The sequence below is a fragment of the Symsagittifera roscoffensis genome, chromosome 1 (genome assembly GCF_963678635.1).
Source record: "Symsagittifera roscoffensis chromosome 1, txSymRosc1.1, whole genome shotgun sequence".
Classification (NCBI taxonomy): domain Eukaryota; kingdom Metazoa; phylum Xenacoelomorpha; order Acoela; family Convolutidae; genus Symsagittifera; species Symsagittifera roscoffensis.
Genome location: NC_087062.1, coordinates 8,910,670 through 8,930,474, shown reverse-complemented (window position 1 = coordinate 8,930,474; position 19,805 = coordinate 8,910,670). Strand labels below are relative to the sequence as shown.

The following is a 19,805-nucleotide window of genomic DNA, read 5'->3' as shown; positions in this document are numbered from 1 at the left end:
TTTGAAAACTATTTTAAGGCCACTTATTTTGAATTTTTTAAGCTAAACTGCGTATATAAACATCTACGAGTAAGCTTTAAAAATTTTAAACGCCTAAACATAAAATATTTAAAAATGCAGATTGTGAGTTAAGCTCGAAAAATTTAACTACTCAATATTAAACCTATAACTCATGAAATTTGAATTCTTTGGCGCACCTGCAATCTCACTGTTATATAATGAAATTTTGTGTTTTTATCAAAAGCTGCTTCAAACAACTTGCAAATATTGCCAGGATAGTCAGAATATTCAGGGCGTCGCTTTGATAGAGCAGTTTTGTTTTGTTGCTTTAAAAATTATCTTACGGAGAAATCTAAATGAAAAAGTACTTTTTTGATCAAAGTTTGTCACAAGCTACTCAGAAACGTATTTGAATCTGTATTTGTTATAACTGGGAATAAGGTCCCGTTTTAAGGTCATTTATGTAGGGCCGGCTAAATCATTTCAATTTAAATAGATTTTATTATATTTCAAAGCTTTCATAAAGTTTACTCTTCGTCTGAGCCTCCTGGTCTTCGATTGAGTTTTTGTTGCAACACTTTGAGTTCCAGTGCACTGCACGTGTAGCTTGGTTGTTTGCCAGTTCGGTTCTGTGGAGGCTAATTCCTATATTGCTATGGCTCTTGTTCTTAATCTGTTGTATCTTCACTAAATTAACCTGTAAGCTATTCGTCTCTAATCGAATTGTGTGATCTGATAATCGGTACGGTTCAAATTTACAGCAGTACCACCGAAGAAATAAACTATTTTTCGTTGAATTACTTTAAAGTTCGAATAGAAAACCAGTTTTCAAATGCTTTCGGAAAAAGCATTACTTTATGACGCAAAAATCATTTGCTGATCTATCCACTGGCAGAAGCAGCAGTGTTCCTGTAAGGTAAGTCTTACTTATTGATGACCGGCATGTGTGTCGAATAGCATACTCGTAATAAATGGCTTTTTTCGAGTGCTGACTGTTTTCGTCTTCAACATTTTAAAACTCCTCAGCTCTTAAATGATCTGGAAGGGGCTGAAACGGATCTACTTAACAATCGCCCTCCCTTTGGTACCTACTTAAGAATTGCCACCCCTATTAATAAAAGCAGTAAATAGCACTAGTGCGTTGTATGTAAATTGCTGCAATCTGATTGGTCGAAAATGCGTTATTTTGATCTACTTAACAATTGCCCCCCCCCGCCGCCCTTTCTTAAAAGGGGGGGGGGGGGGGGTGGAGTTATTAATTAGATCCGCTGAAACTTCTATTGGACGACAGTAGAAAATATTTTTCACATTGCTAACTAGACTTTTCAAGATTTTATGGGAAATTAGACTAGTGTCTTTTGTCCTGAAAAAAGAATTAAATAAAGCCATTGCCGTATGCTAATGGACACATATGCGTGTCACTACGTCTCCATTTAATTTCATAGTAATATCATTTTTGTCTTCTGATGTTTTCTTTATCATGTGGCCTTTCAAAATTGGTTTCAGTTTTTTTCTTTTAATCATGCTCACGCCTGAATCATCAATTGAATTGTTTTATTCCTGGTTAGCGCCAATCTGAGAATGGATCAACTACAGTTTTGGTTCTTTTTTGATCCACCACTTTTCATCTTATATTTTTTTCTCAAATCTTTGTTCAAAATTACAGTCACGCTATGCATAAATTGCAACTTATATTGAAAAGCAACGCAAATAGATGACCAAAAAGTAAGAAAAATTAAACTCATCATAACAATCATAATTCAATTCGATCTCTTTATTTATCAAAAGCGATGTAATTAAATCCAAAGCGATTCTTCTACTCCTAAAAAGCTCAATTTGTAACGTTCTTATGGGTTGAAACATTAATCTTTGGTTTTTGGAACTTTTTAATTCCGCGAAAATGAATAGAATCGAAGGTTGCGTTGCCAAATTGACAAACTTTTATCAAATAATGTAAAAACTCACTAGAATATTCAAGTACGAAAATAGTAAATTTGGTTTATCTACAGTGAAGTTTTTAACAATAGCTCAACAATTTACGTTTTGGTCTGTATAATTTTGGTAAAACAATTTCAATTGTGATCAAATTGTGCTGTTTTTGTATACATGTAAAGAAAAGATTTAAAGCTCTAGGGGTTCCAAAAGAGTATCTAGAAAGATCTTCAAAAATATTTGGTTGCGTTATTTTTTATCCAGTATGTATATAAACAAACTAGGCGTTTCTTTTTGGCGTTTTTTGACCTGGAATCGTGTCTTCTTAGAGAGGAATTCTTGCTGTTAACGTTGTTCGTTGGGAATCTAATGAATTTGGAAGGTGAAAAAAAAAAACAGATTGGATTAGCCGAGTAATTAATAGGCTTCTCGTCATAAACAGCAGACATAGCCGCTGTGACTATTGAGACGTTTTTATGCCTTAGCTGCTTATGCGGTCGTCAGCCCACTGGAAAAGTTTAAGCCAACGTTTCCTCAGTTCAAAACAAGAAGTTGCAACTTGTTTGTCTCGTGACTGTAATTGTTACGCTTCGCCTTCATTGAATTTTGTTCTGGTATTATATGCATTAATGGGGTAGGTGACCTTTATTGGCACAAACCATCAGATTCCATTTGACAGAAGAGCCCACATGCAACGCGAGCAGTCAGGAATTGTGCAAATGGCACAAAAATAAAGTACTGCAATTCAGAAGTTAATCCGATTCGAAACATTAGAAAACCCAAGCGTGCGTGGGTTGAAATTCAGCTTCGTAATGGTTGCATTTTTGACGCTGAGATAAATTTGCAAAAAAAATTAGTATAAAAGCTTGAATCAAAATTGAACAGTGCCTCGCTATATTAAACCAGTTCATTCGATGGCTTACGATTGTGCTCCGAGGTACATGAAACCTAACGAAAAAAGCATCCCAGGCGATAGCTCCTCCTATCACTTCGTAAAGATAACTATACGAATAGATTTCATTCCAAAAGATCCCATATAAACTGTTCTGTAAAATGCATTTGGTGTTTCTATGGAATATTCCACCATATCAATTCTATCACCTGCTATTGTATGGCAGGCGACTGTTTTTTTTATAACTATTCGTTCCTCTCGTTCCGCTCCACCCTCTCCCAGGTGCCGGGCACTCCTCGACTGTTCTACTTGATGCAGATGCCGGCCGACAGACTGCACCCGGACGAGTATGAACACTCCTCCAGACAGTACTTTTTTGACAGGTCCCCCGAACTATTCGAACATGTCATCAACTACTACAGGTAAAACCAAACACCCCCTTCCCCTAAACCCACCCCCGTCCCCTAAACCCCTGCCCCGTCTCAAGTACCCCCTTAGCACACCAAAACATGGAGAAAATGACGGGAAAAGCAGTCTCCCAAAAATCATTTCGAAATGACTTTTCGATTATTAGGCCGACTTCAAGAAAACTTTGAGCGCACATTGATCATAACAAAGTCTGTCCACATAGAACAAAAAACGCTCCAATAATTTTTCAGTTTTGTTAGCTGCTGCCCGATTCTTAAGCTTCACTTTCTCCTCCTAGAAACTACTACTTAATAAAAAAATTAGAGTGTTGTTTTTTGGGCGAGTAGTATCTGCTGACATTTTGTGTACAAATTTTACTATTCAGTTAAAACCATGCCAGGCCCCAAGTTTATTCTTCGTTTAGAGCCACCAGTAGCACGAGCGAGCCAGTTCTGAGTTTTATACGCATGATACTTCCATTATCTCTCAGTAATACTTTTGGAAGTGTTTTTTGGGAGACGAGTTCCGTTTTTTCTTACCAAAATTTCAAGGTTCTCTATGTGTGCTTGCGACCCTTGCGATGCTTTGGCAATTTTCCCAGCTTGCGGTAGTCCAGGGCTTGTCCTTTTTCAAGTTACCACTGGTATTTTTTATATGTACTTTTTGTAGATGTTGAGTGCTTGGGAAAATGTTGAGTCCTCACAGTTTGCAAACGGATTTTTGTAAAGAATTAATTGCGCAACTGCAGTTTGTCTTTTTGACGCAAAGCATGAATAACAAGGTTCACGGTGAACCTTTTTATTCATGCTTTGCATCAAAAAGACAAACTGCCCTTGCGCACAAAATTCTTATCAATAATCCGTTTGCAGATAGTCAGTCCTGAGCACTCAACATCTACAAAACATTACGTGAATCTGGAGTTCTTAAAAATGTTTGATAGGAAATTGAGTTTTTCATTTTTACAAGGAAAAAACTTAATAAAGGTGAACTTTGCTGAACTGAATGCGAGTGCTCACGAGGCGCCACTTGAAGGGCAAACTGCCTACTTAGTAGCTTCTCAAATCGCGCTTGTAGAAATCTTTGCACGTTTCTTTTGTCTTTATTTTTATATCCCGGGCTTGAAAATTAAAGACAATTTTTAATCATTATTTTAAATTGTTTAGGGTTAAAAAATGGTTTTTGGTTTATGTAAGCCACGGTAAGCTGGTTTTTGTAAGCTGGTTTTTATTCCGAACATTTGAAATATGGGGAGCAACTTTGTATTCGGGTATGTTTTAATTTTTGTTTAATTTTTTTGTTCTCCGCGCAAAATCAGGTGCCACAAGTGATCATCGGACTACTGGTTTGATTGATATATCATATTAAAGCTCTTTCAGCCTTGATTCGAAAGGCTAGGGAATTTCCTAAAAATTTTTGCAATGTTGAGAAAAACTGGTTTCAAATATTTGATTTTAGTTCTAAGGTCAAGGTAATAAGTGAGAATCCAGGTGTTTAGTAGCTTGTTTATGGTTATTTATTTGTGGAGGTGGTAGTGCCATTTTGAGAATCAAAAATTCAAAAAATTTCTGCAAAAATTCTGCATTGTTTTTTACGATCTTTTTCGTTTTCTAGTAATTTTTCTAGAAAAAAACTGGCTCTCAATTGGCCTTTTTTTTACTATGACTGTCGAATGTGCTTAATTTCTATTTTTGATTTAGATTTGTTTTATCACAGCTTGCAGAAAAAAAAACACTAATTTGAAAAAAAAAAATGGTTGATATTTTTTCTACGTTTATGGCCAAAACATTCTGTGCAACTTGCAGAGTAACCAGCTATACTTGTTACATTTTTCCCAAATTTCTCTTTGTTTAGCTTTTTTAGAGCTACTTTCTTTGCTGATGATGGCGATGTGCAGCTTCGCCTCTGTGTCAAAGCTGGCTTAGGTTTGGCTCATTTTATTCATGGGACTATGTATACTCACATAGCAAAAACGTTGGTAAAGCAAAAGTCGAGATTGGTTCGAAAATTGGGTTACTTTTTCTGCTAGTTGGGATAGATCCATGTCAGGTGAAATGCATTGGCAAATATTATAACATTAAAGTTTCAATGACAGGAAATACCGCAAGCAATTAAAATTCCGGTAGTTTGTGAACAACTCGTTTTTCAATCAAAAATGCACTTTAATCATCTGTTTCTTAACTCATTGTGATCTGGCTTTCGTTTTGACACTTTATAGCTAACCTTTTTTTCGTTAATCATGATAGACTTGATTTTTGAGGTTCGACTTATGATTTTTTCCACTTCAAATTTTATTCACTTGCTAAAAGGAACGCAAGATGTGTTTATCAATCAAATGCACAGAGTTATCTTTAAAAAGATTGGCGTCAAAATTCTAAATGGTTTCTATTTTAGGAATTGAATTTTTAGATTTCCCACCGGAATAACAAGCTTGAGTCAGCTGACTCAATTTTTGTTAATTGGGCTAGTTTTATGCAAAAAAACTCATCTTAATTTAGTGTCGAAATTTAGAAAGCTGCAAAGTGTTTTTGAAAGTTACTGAACATGGTTCAGACTCTTTTTCTAAGTCGTAATGATGTTTAACTTTTTCATCCTGTTTTTACTTTGTGATGTTTTAGTGATGTTTTTACTCTTGAACAAAAATCGTGATGTTTTAGTTCAATTTCATTACACTAGCGCCAGCTTTGTATTATTAAGAACCTTGTTTTTTTCTAACTTAAGTCGTAAACATTGGTGCCACTTTTAGGGCACCTTTACGGCTCTCTGGTAGCATGTGATTAGGCATTCGAATAGTAATAAATTAACTCAGTTGGTACATTTTTAAATTCATGAAATGAACCGAAAAAATGCTAGTTGTTTCCAACATAACAATTATGAAAACTCAATATATCTCGCAATTTTTTAAAATGCATAATTTATACATAATGTGGCTGTATGTTTTGCTATTTGTTACATTCAAAGTTAGCAAATTACTTCTTTTTTTCTGATAGCACTTTCTAGAGCTGCTTTTTTGTCGTGTTCTCGCTAGTGTTTGCGAAATGAAGCTTCGCTTATGTGTTTCCATTTGGGTCAATTTCATCAAAAAAAGTTTTCATTCGTAAATAGTTCTAGAAACTCAACAAACTCTTAGACCGTCTATTTTCTTATTCGAAAAAGGAGATTTTGTAAGAACAAAACGATCAGTATGTTTTGTTTCCTTGCGTTCATCGACTCTTTTTCAACTGCCTGTTGCTTAAATGTGAACTGATTTTTGCCTATGTATTTTTGAACCATATCAAAATAAAAGCTATCGCTGTGGATAAATAGGGGTTTGTACAACTGGCAGCTCGACCATACTTTTGAACTAGTTTACGCTAACTTTTACTAGATCGTTTTTTATTTTGAGAAAGTTATCACCAACCATTTATGCACGAGTTTCACCGCACTCAAGTTAAATCCAAAACAAATTAAATCAAACTCATTGGTCATATGATTTTCATATACGAATCCAATATAACATCTTTTTTATGTTATAACTAGGTTTTGCCCCAATTTGGACTGTCTTGATTGTTTGTTTTTCATTGGTTTCAGATCTATACTCAAGTATTAAGCCCAACCCCATGGTTTGTACTAAAAAATCTCCTTTTGAACAAAAATTATCTTTAACAGGCAGTTTTTAGGACTTAATGAACGATGAATGACGAATGTAGTTCAGACGCTTATGTAGGTCGCTTTTTTTCGGTTTTTTTTTCAGAAAAGTTTTAACATTTGTTCAGGCTGAAATTTACTCGGTTTTACTTCTGGTTTTTCTGAAATGCAGTTCAACTCCTTCGTTAAAAATCAAACAAAGTGTAAACGGTGATCAACTTCTAGTTTCTTGAGTGGAACTTAATTTTTAGATTTTCTAGCGAAATTAAAATTTTACTTTTTGATACCGTTTTCTCAATTTGGAAAAATTTGTAAATTGATTTCAAAATTTAAAAAGCGTAGAGTGCATCTATTTTTTTTTAAAGTACGAAAGTGGAGATTTTTTCATAAAACAAGTCAGCGTTCTTTTTTTCTGTTTATTGCGTTCATTGACTTTTTTCAATTTTCTGTTAGCTATGTTCCTTCTTGAAAATCTATTTGTTTGCTAAAAGTAATTGCGGTTTCATTTTAAACTCTCTAGACTTATGAAATTTGATCTTTTTGCTTTTTGATTGGTGAGAAGCTTACTAATTTTGATCAAATAATCTACTAAAAAAATGCTCACCTTTTTCTACAAAAGAGGTAATTGGTGGGAAATCTTTGGTTTTTTACTGGTTATCTTGGACACTGATGTCTAATGGTATTCCCAAATAAAACCACACAAGAACATCCAACAAAAAAAATGAAATCTCTAATAATTTGTATATCTCCATTATCCTTTTTTCTTGACAAGTTTGAGTGTTAAAGTATTTTTGACATAAATATCCGCATTAGACTTCTAGTTTCTTGAGCCGAACTTAATTTTTAGATTTTCCAGCGAAATTAAAATTTTACTTTTTGATACCAATTTCTCAATTTGGAAAAATTTGTAAATTGATTTCAAAATTTAAAAAGCGTAGAGTGCATCTATTTTTTTTTAAAGTACGAAAGTGGAGATTTTTTCATAAAACAAGTCAGCGTTCTTTTTTTCTGTTTATTGCGTTCATTGACTTTTTTCAATTTTCTGTTAGCTATGTTCCTTCTTGAAAATCTATTTGTTTGCTAAAAGTAATTGCGGTTTCATTTTAAACTCTCTAGACTTATGAAATTTGATCTTTTTGCTTTTTGATTGGTGAGAAGCTTACTAATTTTGATCAAATAATCTACTAAAAAAATGCTCACCTTTTTCTACAAAAGAGGTAATTGGTGGGAAATCTTTGGTTTTTTACTGGTTATCTTGGACACTGATGTCTAATGGTATTCCCAAATAAAACCACACAAGAACATCCAGCAAAAAAAATGAAATCTCTAATAATTTGTATATCTCCATTATCCTTTTTTCTTGACAAGTTTGAGTGTTAAAGTATTTTTGACATAAATATCCGCATTAGACTTCTAGTTTCTTGAGCCGAACTTAATTTTTAGATTTTCCAGCGAAATTAAAATTTTACTTTTTGATACCAATTTCTCAATTTGGAAAAATTTGTAAATTGATTTCAAAATTTAAAAAGCGTAGAGTGCATCTATTTTTTTTAAAGTACGAAAGTGGAGATTTTTTCATAAAACAAGTCAGCGTTCTTTTTTTCTGTTTATTGCGTTCATTGACTTTTTTCAATTTTCTGTTAGCTATGTTCCTTCTTGAAAATCTATTTGTTTGCTAAAAGTAATTGCGGTTTCCTTTTGAACTCTCTAGACTTATGAAATTTGATCTTTTTGCGGGTGAGAAGCTTACTAATTTTTATGAAATAATCTACTAAAATTGCTTCCCTTTTTCTATTAAAAAGGGGTAATTGGTGGGAAATCTTTGGTTTTTTACTGGTTATCTTGGACACTGATGTCTAATGGTAGTCCCAAATAAAACCACACAAGAACATCCAACAGAAAAAATTGAAATCTCTAATAATTTGTATATCTCAACTATCCTTTTTTCTTGACAAGTTTGAGTGTTTAAGTGTTTTTGACATAATTATCCGCATTAGACTTCTAGTTTCTTGAGCGGAACTTAATTTTTAGATTTTCCAGCGAAATTAAAACTTTACCTTTTGATACCGTTTTCTCAATTTGGTAAAATTTTGTAAATTAAGTTCAAAATTCATCAAGCATAGAGTGCATCTATTTTTTTTTTAAAGTACGAAAGTGGAAATTTTTTCATAAATCAAGTCAGCCTTCTTTTCTGTTTACTTGCGTTCATTGACTTTTTTCAATTTTCTGTTAGCTATGTTCCTCTTTGAAACTCTATGTGTTTGCTAAGAGTAATTGCGGCTTCATTTTGAACTCTCTAGACTTATGAACTTTGATCTTTTTGCTTTTTGATTGGTGAGAAGCTTACTAATTTTGATCAAATAAACTACTAAAAAAATGCTTTCCTTTTTCTACAAAAGAGGTAATTGGTGGGAAATCTTTGTTTTTTACTGGTTATCTTGGACACTGATATCTAATGGTATTCACAAATAAAACCACACAAGAATATCCAACAGAAAAAATTGAAATCATTAGTAATTTGTATATCTCCACCATCCTTTTTTCTTGACAAGTTTGAGCGTTAAAAAATTTTTGACATAATTATCCTCCTTAAACTTCTAGTTTCTTGAGCGGAACTTAATTTTTAGTTTTTCTAGCGAAATTAAAACTTTACCTTTTGATACCGTTTTCTCAACTTGGGAAAATTTTGTAAATTGATTTCAAAATTCAAAAAGCGTAGAGTGCATCTATTTTTTAAAGTACGAAAGTAGAGAATTTTTCATAAAACAAGTCAGCGTTCTTTTTTTCTGTATACTTGCGTTCCTTGACTTTTTTCAATTTTCTGTTAACTATGTTCCTCCTTGAAACTCTATTTATTTGCTAAAAGTAATTGCGGTTTCATTTTGAACTCTCTAGACTTATGAAATTTGATTTTTTTGCTTTTTGATCGGTGAGAAGCATACTAATTTTGATCAAATAAGAGGTAATTGGTGGGAAATCTTTAATTTTTTACTAATTATCTTGGACACTGATGTCTAATGGTATTCCCAAATAAAACCACACAAGAACATCCAACAAAAAAATTGAAATCTCTAATAATTTGTATATCTCCAGTTTCCTTTTTTCTTGACAAGTTTGAGTGTTAAAATATTTTTGACATAATTATCCGCATTAGACTTCTAGTTTCTTGAGCGGAACTTAATTTTTAGATTTTCCAGCGAAATTAAAACTTTACCTTTTGATACCGTTTTCTCAATTTGGTAAAATTTTGTAAATTGATTTCAAAATTCAAAAAGCGTAGAGTGCATCTATTTTTTTAAGTACGAAAGTATAGATTTTTTCATAAAACAAGTCAGCGTTCTTTTTTTCTGTATACTTGCGTTCCTTGACTTTTTTCAATTTTCTGTTAACTATGTTCCTCCTTGAAACTCTATTCATTTGCTAAAAGTAATTCCGGTTTCATTTTGAACTCTCTAGACTTATGAATTTTGATCTTTTTGCTTTTTGATCGGTGAGAAGCTTACTAATTTTGATCAAATAAGAGCTAATTGGTGGGAAATTTTTAATTTTTTACTAGTTATCTTGGACACTGATGTCTAATGGTATTCCCAAATAAAACCACACAAGAACATCCAACAAAAAAAATTGAAATCTCTAATAATTTGTATATCTCCAGTTTCCTTTTTTCTTGACAAGTTTGAGTGTTAAAGTATTTTTGACATAAGTATCCGCATTAGACTTCTAGTTTCTTGAGCGGAACTTAATAATTTTTAGATTTTCCAGCGAAAATAAAATTTTACTTTTTGATACCGTTTTCTCAATTTGGTAAAATTTTGTAAATTAAGTTCAAAATTCATCAAGCGTAGAGTGCATCTATTTTTTTTTAAAGTACGAAAATAGAAATTTTTTCATAAATCAAGTCAGCCTTCTTTTCTGTTTACTTGCGTTCACGGACTTTTTTCAATTTTCTGTTAGCTATGTTCCTCCTTGAAAATCTATTTGTTTGCTAAAAGTAATTGCGGTTTCATTTTGAACTCTCTAGACTTATGAAATTTGATCTTTTTGCTTTTTGATCGGTGAGAAGCTTACTAATTTTGATCAAATAAGAGGTAATTGGTGGGAAATCTTAGATTTTTTACTGGTTATCTTGGACACTGATGTCTAATGGTATTCCCAAATAAAACCACACAAGAACATCCAACAAAAAAAATGAAATCTCTAATAATTTGTATATCTCCATTTTCCTTTTTTCTTGACAAGTTTGAGTGTTAAAGTATTTTTGATATAATTATCCTCCTTAAACTTCTAGTTTCTTGAGCGGAACTTAATTTTTAGATTTTCCAGCGAAATTAAAACTTTACCTTTTGATACCGTTTTCTCAAAAAGCGTAGAGTGCATCTATTTTTTTAAGTACGAAAAAACAGGTTTTTTCATAAAACAAGTCAGCGTTATTTTTTTCTGCATACTTGCGTTCCTTGACTTTTTTCATTTTTCTGTTAACTATGTTCCTCCTTGAAACTCTATTTATTTGCTAAAAGTAATTGCGGTTTCATTTTGAACTCTCTAGACTTATGAAATTTGATCTTTTTGCTTTTTGATCGGTGAGAAGCTTACTAATTTTGATCAAATAAGAGGTAATTGGTGGGAAATCTTAGATTTTTTACTGGTTATCTTGGACACTGATGTCTAATGGTATTCCCAAATAAAACCACACAAGAACATCCAACAAAAAAAATGGAAATCTCTAATAATTTGTATATCTCCAGTTTCCTTTTTTCTTGACAAGTTTGAGTGTTAAAGTATTTTTGACATAATTATCCGCATTAGACTTCTAGTTTCTTGAGCGGAACTAAATTTTTAGATTTTCCAGCGAAATTAAAATTTTATTTTTTGATACCGTTTTCTCAATTTGGGAAAATTTTGTAAATTGATTTCAAAATTCAACAAGCGTAGAGTGCATCTATTTTTTTTTAAAGTACGAAAGCGGAGATTTTTTCATAAAAGAAGTCAGCGTTTTTTTTTTCTGTTTACTTGCGTTCATTGACTTTTTCATTTTTCTGTTAGCTATGTTCCTTCTTGAAAATCTATTTGTTTGCTAAAAGTAATTGCGGTTTCATTTTAAACTCTCTAGATTTATGAAATTTGATCTTTTTGCTTTTTGATCGGTGAGAAGCATACTAATTTTGATCAAATAATCTACTAAAAAAATGCTCACCTTTTTCTACAAAAGAGGTAATTGGTGGGAAATCTTTGGTTTTTTACTGGTTATCTTGGACACTGATGTCTAATGGTATTCCCAAATAAAACCACACAAGAACATCCAACAAAAAAAATGAAATCTCTAATAATTTGTATATCTCCATTTTCCTTTTTTCTTGACAAGTTTGAGTGTTAAAGTATTTTTGACAGAATTATCCGCATTAGACCTGACATTTGAGACACACATAGAGAAATGTGTGTGTCTCAAATTGAGTCTAACTCAAAAAAAGCTAAACGCTCATAATTGTCTGAAAAAAGATAATGGTGATGGAGTGTATAACATATGTACAACAGCAAAGACAAACATAGCCAAAACACTGTTGGAAAGAAGCCAATAAACGTAAAAACAAATCCATTTTTGACATAATTATCCGCATTAGACCCAACATTTGAGACACATACATTAAGAAATGTGTGTAGCTCAATTTGTGTCTAACTCAAAAGAAAGTTAAACGCTCACAATTGTCTGAAAAAAGATAATGGTGATGGAGTGTATAACAGATGTACAACAGCAAAGACAAACATAGCCAAAACACTGTTGGAAAGGAGCCAATAAACGCAAAAAAAAACAGAAAAAAATGTTGACTTGATTTTTGAAAAAATTTCATCTTTTGAGTTTCAATATGGCCTGTATGCTCTTTGAATTTCAATATCAATGTAATATTTGCTCGCTTTTTTCGATAAAAATAACCCAAGTTGAGAAAAAGGGGTTTACTAGAAAAAGAAGTAATTTTGCTAAGAAATCTGAAAACTAAATTCCACCTTCAAAATTAGACATTGATCGAGTTGTTTAGCGCTATTTCAACTTTCATGAATGGAGATTGCCTTTTGCCTACCTTCTAGCTACCTTCTCTCAAATTGAGTCTAACTCAAAAAAAGTTAGCTACAACTGTTTTTTCTACGCACGAGGAAAATATATCATTATCAGAGAACCACCAGGCCCGAGGATAGTGTATTAATAAAATTTTATGAGTGCGTCAAAAAACAGTTGCGAAAATGCTTTGGTCAACAAAAAGTTTGTGTTCATGCTTGTTTTTCACTTTTTTCACATGCTAAAACAGTTGTTTCTCACTTTAAAACATGTTTTCAAACGACCTCTACAGCTCTATTGCTGTATGAACGATCTTTTGCTGCTGATTGAATGCAGGCTTCAGATTAACTAGTTTTGTTCATACAACAACTTTCATATAACAACTTTCACTAACTTGAATTGAGCTCAAAAAGTTCATATAGTCTTGAGGGCATTCATAAGTGCATTTAAAAGTATGAATTCAATTCTTTCGTTATCAGAGCAATTTAAGATTTTTCCTGAAACAAAAACGAAAAAAAAAATCATCGCGACCTATACAAAAGTCTGAACTACGTTCATCGACTCTTAAAAAATGTCGGTTTTGGAAGAAAAGAGAAGGAATAGTTCTTGTCCCAAAAATCTTATTTTTTTTTGTCCTATGTGCGTAAGTAGGCGCAAAAATTCAACGAATACTTCATTACAAAGAGCGTTTAACATTTCAAACAGTTGTCTCAGTTGCTCATATCTTTTTGCCTAGCTGTTAAAGAAAATGAAATACTAAAGAAAAAATTTCATAACAGTTATGCTTTAGTTTTAAGAGGCAGCTAATGAACCTAAAGAATGTAATGATAAAAAATTCAATATATTTTTTGTAGCCCTGAGACAAGAAAACTGAACGGAAAAACTTTGAAATCCAGTGACCTTTTGTTGAAATTGATGCATCAACAAAAACGCCTTAGTCGATTAAACCCAGAACAAATTTGGCTAAACCTGCTACTTCAAAGTCTGCATTTTCCGTTGATTCTGCAAAGCTGCTTGCTAATCTAAAAACAAAATGGAAATATTGCCTTGTGTTGAAATATTTGCAATTGTACACCATCGGATTTTTGACATCAAATTTTTTTCAAAATTCACGAACTCCAGAGATCTTTTCTACAGAATTAGCTTGCATATGATACCACTGGAGCTTGGTGTTATCAGGAAATCAGGAAAAATCAAGCAAGTCATTTTTTTTATTTGAACGAATGTAGAATTCATATTTGTAATCTCTCCTTTAAAAGATAATACGATTATTTTGAAAAATTTTAAGGTTGTTTTGAGGTGTCACGACATACAGAGCAACGACATGAAATCTATCCTTGAAAAATAGATTACTCTAAAGCTTAAGGTATTAAAGAGCCGAAGAGTTTAAGTTCCGGAATAGACTAAAATCAGGCAGTGGATTGTATTTATCATGTGAAAACACCATTAAAACATCAAATTCACGCGGCATTGGCAAGTCTTCACAGTATGGGGGGGGGGGGGGGGGGGGGGGGTTGCAACGCTGACTCCTTACATTCTGCTGGAGAGACTTAGTCGCGTGCAAAAGTGTTCGCCGCCAGTTACTTTTCCGAACTCAATTTGTTGATAGTTATATTTATAAGCCCATTTTACAAATCCCCAATCTTTCACGTTTTGCGACAGGTAAAGAAGAGCGGAAAAAAACAATTTATCGAAAATACAAAGCAGTATTCTTGACTATTAAGTTGGTCCAGGTCACCATATTGACTACAGTTTGCTTACCTATGAACTGAAATATTATTATTATTATATTATTATTACTATTATTATATTATTATTATAAAATATTGTGTGTGTTTGTGCAGCAACCAGGCCACTGGTCTGCTGCGGGTGGTGCGAGTGTGTCGTGTGTTCCGAGTGTTCAAACTCACCCGCCACTCAGTCGGCCTCAAGATCCTCTGGCACACTCTCCATGCCAGCATGAAGGAGCTCTTCATTCTCGGCATATTCATGTTCCTAGGTATGTACTGTTGTATATAGTTTATGGATATAGTTTATAATACTACACAAACCAGATCCCCAGGAACTTTGCCATCAAGTGTGTTTGAGTGCTTTAACAGTAGTTGAGAATGATCAAATGATCTACACAAGTTATAGTTGGGGTCATTTTATACACTTTTAATGAACGTATTGATTACCATTTTCGTCACTCCCTCCCCACATAATTTTCAAATTTTTAAAAAAAAGTTATGACGGCTTTTTTATAGGTCAGTCATTTTGAGCATTATGCAAAACCCAGAATGACTATATCTAGCAAAATTCTTTCTGCTACAGGCAATATTTTGCTTAAAATATTGCATCTGACACTTTTTTGGAAAGTTAGCAGAGGTATATAAAAATATATATATATTTGAAAATAATCGGAAAAAAATTACACTTAATGTAATCATTTTCAAGGATTTGCAGTAAAATATATTATTGTTTGCTATGAATATTTTCAACTCATCTAGAAAATATCATGATATAATTGTTTGATCACTAGGATTTACTTAACAAGGGGGAGAGATTGTTCAGTAGATCAAGTTAGTCGAGTTTTGCGACCAATCAGAATGCAGCAAAATTAGAATTCTCAATGTAAATCTCTAGTGCTAATTTACTGTATTATTTTAAAGGAGTGGAGATTCTTTAGTAGATATCATAGGGGGAGAGATATTGTTTATTAGATCCTTTCAACTAATAGGGTGCTGAATTACTGTTCCAACCATTTTACAAATGGTGAGGAACTTTGTATTCGAGTGTGTTTAAGTTTTTTTCCAGGCAAAATCAGCTACCACAAATATTTATTGGAGATATTTGAGTGATATTTAGTTTTATGGCCTTTTCAGTTGGGATCCGAACTTTCGTGTTTTAGCGTCTTTTTGGAAACAAATACGTCAAAATTTCAAAAAACACAAAAATTTTTAGATTTTTTCGATGTTTTTGTTTTTCAAGTCATTTTTCTACCAAAAATGTTGCAATTTGCCTAATTTACTATGTCTGTTGAATGCGCTTAAGCTCTAATATTTTTTTCTGATTCTTTTATGACACCAAGCAAAAAAAAACTACTCTAATTTGAAAAAATAACTTTTTTGTATTTTCTATAACTATGGTCGGAACATTCTGTGCTACTTTTGCAGTAACCGGCTATCCATGTTCTCCTTTGTACTTTTAGTGCAAAGTGCAAAGCATTATCAGTTTTGCTCTCGTTACATGAGGAGTCAGTAATTTTTGTCTATAACGTACAGTGCTGGTTTAAATTATCCGGACAACACGATCAAAACTTGAACTTTCAAACGCGTTTTTCTCGTATTTTGAATTGTAATTAGAGAAAAATTGAAGGAAACATAAATTGCATAAGCTTTCATTTAAATTGATATGTTGCAATTGTTTCTTAGAAATTCTCAATCAAACCTTTTCCCCAAAACTGGGTCATTTTGGCTTTTTTTTATTAATAAAAATTTACGATAAAACTACCAAGTAAAATTGATGAGAATGCTTAATCAAAAGAAACCTCTTACACTGCCTAACAAAGATTTAGAAGGGACAAACAGCAAAAATTGTAATCAAAACATTTACAGTTTGCTTATAAGCAAAGATTTTGAGTTTTATTTAGTAGTGACCTTTTTCGGGCATCAAACACAAATTTGTCCTCTTATACCCTTTTTTCTCATAGATTTTATTCTTCTAGAACTTTGTTGGGCAGTGTTAGAAGCTTCATTTCATCAATTATTGCGGTAGTTTTAAATGAATTTTTGATTAATTGCAAAAACCAAAATGACCCATTTTTGGAGTAAAATTTTGGGTGAGAGTTTCGAAGATAAGTTGCACTGAATTAATTCTGGTGAATTTCTAAGCAGTTTTTTTCTGACTTTTTGCCATCACTGTTTGTCGAATTTTAACCCAATTTGAAAAAAAAATGCGTTTAAGCTTACTTTTGTTGTTTGCTGTGTCCTATTGATTTAAATCAGTACTGTAGTCCAGGCTGAATTTTTCGTATAAAAAAACTAAATTGACTCAGGATTTTTATGCAAATTCAAGCTTGAAATTTTTAATTCACCTATATTGTTATATATTTCAATTTATCACAAAATCAGGCCACTTTTGGGAGAAGTACAGTTTTGGACTAAAATTTTGTTAGACAAACTGAAAAAAAAACCCTCAAATTTTTGTATTTGTGTTTTATTCAGAGTTTTGAGTGAACTATGAACTTTTATCTCATACAATAACTCCTCGAATGCGAATACCTGGAAAATATTTTCCCCTCAATCAATGGGATTTCTTGTGTAAGGAAAGCTTTGGTTATTGTGTTATCGGACAAAACTTAGATACATTTAGCAAAAATCGTGTAATACTAGTTTTTTGATCTAGGCAAAATTGCTTATCACTATTCTTGCAATAAGCGAAGGTAATGTAATGGGGTGCTCATATTATGCTTAATTGCTATATTAAAGAATTGTATTCTAAAAATTTTTTTTTTGATCATAGTTGCTTTTAACTCTGATTTACATCTGCTGTTTGTAATTTGTTTAACCCCGATTTAATCTAATTACTTTTTTGTTTTCGCCTCTTCTCGCTCAAAAATTTTGTTTTGCACTAATAGTTTTGGCCTAATTTTTATCGGTTTAGTGACTTAACTTCGAGTCGTTACAATTTTTTTCGGCTTTTTTGTTTTCTCCTTTTTTCGGCTTGATAGTTTTCAGTCTATAGTATAGTGGTTTATTGGCCTCATATTGCGTCTTTCGAGGAGCAAAACAAATTTGTGTGAGCGTGTTGGTTTTTTGAGTGCGAGGTGAACGTAATAACTTCTTTTTCTGGCCTTTTTCTTCTTTTTTGTCTTATCAGGTTTTTTTTAAATATCGGCTTAGTAGCCTCATATTGTTTCATTTGACGAGCAGCATTTGAGGAGACGTAATAACTTTTCATAAGTTTTATGTCTTCTTAATTTGTTTCGGCTAAAGGGTATCTGCCAAAGTATTTTCGGCTTTGTTACTGACGGGTAAGTTAGCTTCCGATGCTAATTTCACACTCTAGTCTTGGCATGTTTTTTTTTGCAAATTAGTCTTATTCATTCTGATAGATCTGGTTTTTTCAAAATTTTCGAAGTTTCTTGTGTTGTTTTGCAAGTGTTGTAAAGCTCAGCTTCACCTCTTTATAAAATTTTCATTTATGAAATAATGCTTGTCCTAAAAGGCAACCTTTATTACATATAGTGAGACACAAAAATCAGCCGGTATGGAAATCGCAAACAAAATTTGGCATAAAATAAACATATACTTGCGGACAAAATTAACTTTTGTCCACTAATTCGATTAAAACTCAATTTTAAAAACTGAACAATTAAAATTCAATGAAAATAAGACTTAATTAAAATTAAATTTTTACTCTCTAAAACGCTGTTTTCAATTTTCATTTGTTACATTTCGCATTTCAGCTAAGTTTTGACGTAGACAAAGATCAGAGCTAACTTCTATAAAGTTATCACAATTTGGTTTTATAGACTTACCAATGTAATCTTTGTCATAATATGCCAGATTTCTTCATCATGATGGCAGATGTGCAGATGAGGAAATCTGGCTTTTCAAATAGACAGCTATCATGACTTTGCAGACAAAAGTTGCGGTCAGACAAACACAGTTTTTGTTGTTTTTTGAATGGACGTAAGTAAACTCAAACATTGCAGAAAAGTTTTTCAGTCGAACAAGGCTCGTTCATATAGATGAACAAAACAATTTTCCGTGAAATTCGAACGTCAAATGTTTTTGTATTGTAATTATCAATTGAATTTCTTGGGACTTTTATTTTCCTTTGATCAGAAAAAGTGCACTTGTCCCAAGTGAACAATCCTCTCTAAAATTAAAGGGCAAGTTCAAGCCTTAAGACCTGCTTGTAGTTTGAACAAATCTGATCGGATGAAAAGTTTTTTTATCAACCAAGTAAACTCTCTCCCCCTAAATCAGTTTTGGGCGAGATTGGTCACTTCGTCCGTGCAATCTAATGAAATAATCCATTTTTTCTTTCGACATTTTTATTTATATTTATATCTGCATACGTGACATCAAATGGTTTATGCGTACTAAAGTAAGTTAGAGTTAACAAGAATAAACAACGATAGCCGGTTGCTGTGCATGTAGCACAGAGTGTTCCGACCATATTGTGAAAAAACTTCTAACAAAGTTTTTTTTTTCGTTTCAAATTGCATCGTTTTTTTGTTCTTAGTGTGATGATAGAATCTGAACGAAACCCTAGAACTTGGATCGTAAAAGTTTTTCTGGTACAATTGAAAACAATTTTCTGCATAAAATAATTATAAAAATAAAAAAAATTAAAAAATTTCACTAACAATTATAAGCCTATTACAACTATGACGAAAAATCTTTATTCGCTCGAAATTAGAGTAAAAACCAAAAATTTCATTCCGGTTTCTCTCGGAATTGGGCAATTTTTTTGAATTTTTAAAAGTCATTTGAATCACGATTGAAAGGGCTTTAATTTGATATATCACTCGAATCAAAAGAAAAAAACTAAAAATCTCCCGAATACAAAGCTCGTTAGGAGCAACAATAGTGCATGGTTAAAATCTAATTGGACAAAATGTGCGTTTAATTTTTAGTTATGTTTGCTTATGAGTGCTAATGGTATATTTTTTTCAGAATTGACCCGTCATGAATAAGGCTTAAAATTAATTGACTTTTCTCTGTCATATGCATTTCTTGATTGTTAACCTTTAAGTTGAGTGGCCTAAGTGCAGTGAGTAATCGCCAAATATGTCAATATTTATGCCAAGATGTGGATGCGTGTTGATGTCTGGATGTTCGATGTGATTTTTTAAATAGAAGGAATATGTCGTATTGTTGCCGCTCGGATGTTTTGTATTGTTGTTTG

General features: G+C 32.4%; 1 protein-coding gene across 1 annotated transcript in view; it reads left to right on the top strand.

Moving 5' to 3' along the window:
- LOC134857190 (potassium voltage-gated channel subfamily C member 1-like) overlaps nt 1-19,805 on the top strand; it is a 45,615-nt gene that overhangs the window by 13,869 nt on the left and 11,941 nt on the right. The window contains 1 exon segment of the mRNA XM_063873566.1: nt 14,750-14,904. Within this exon segment, the coding sequence (XP_063729636.1) occupies nt 14,750-14,904 (155 nt within the window).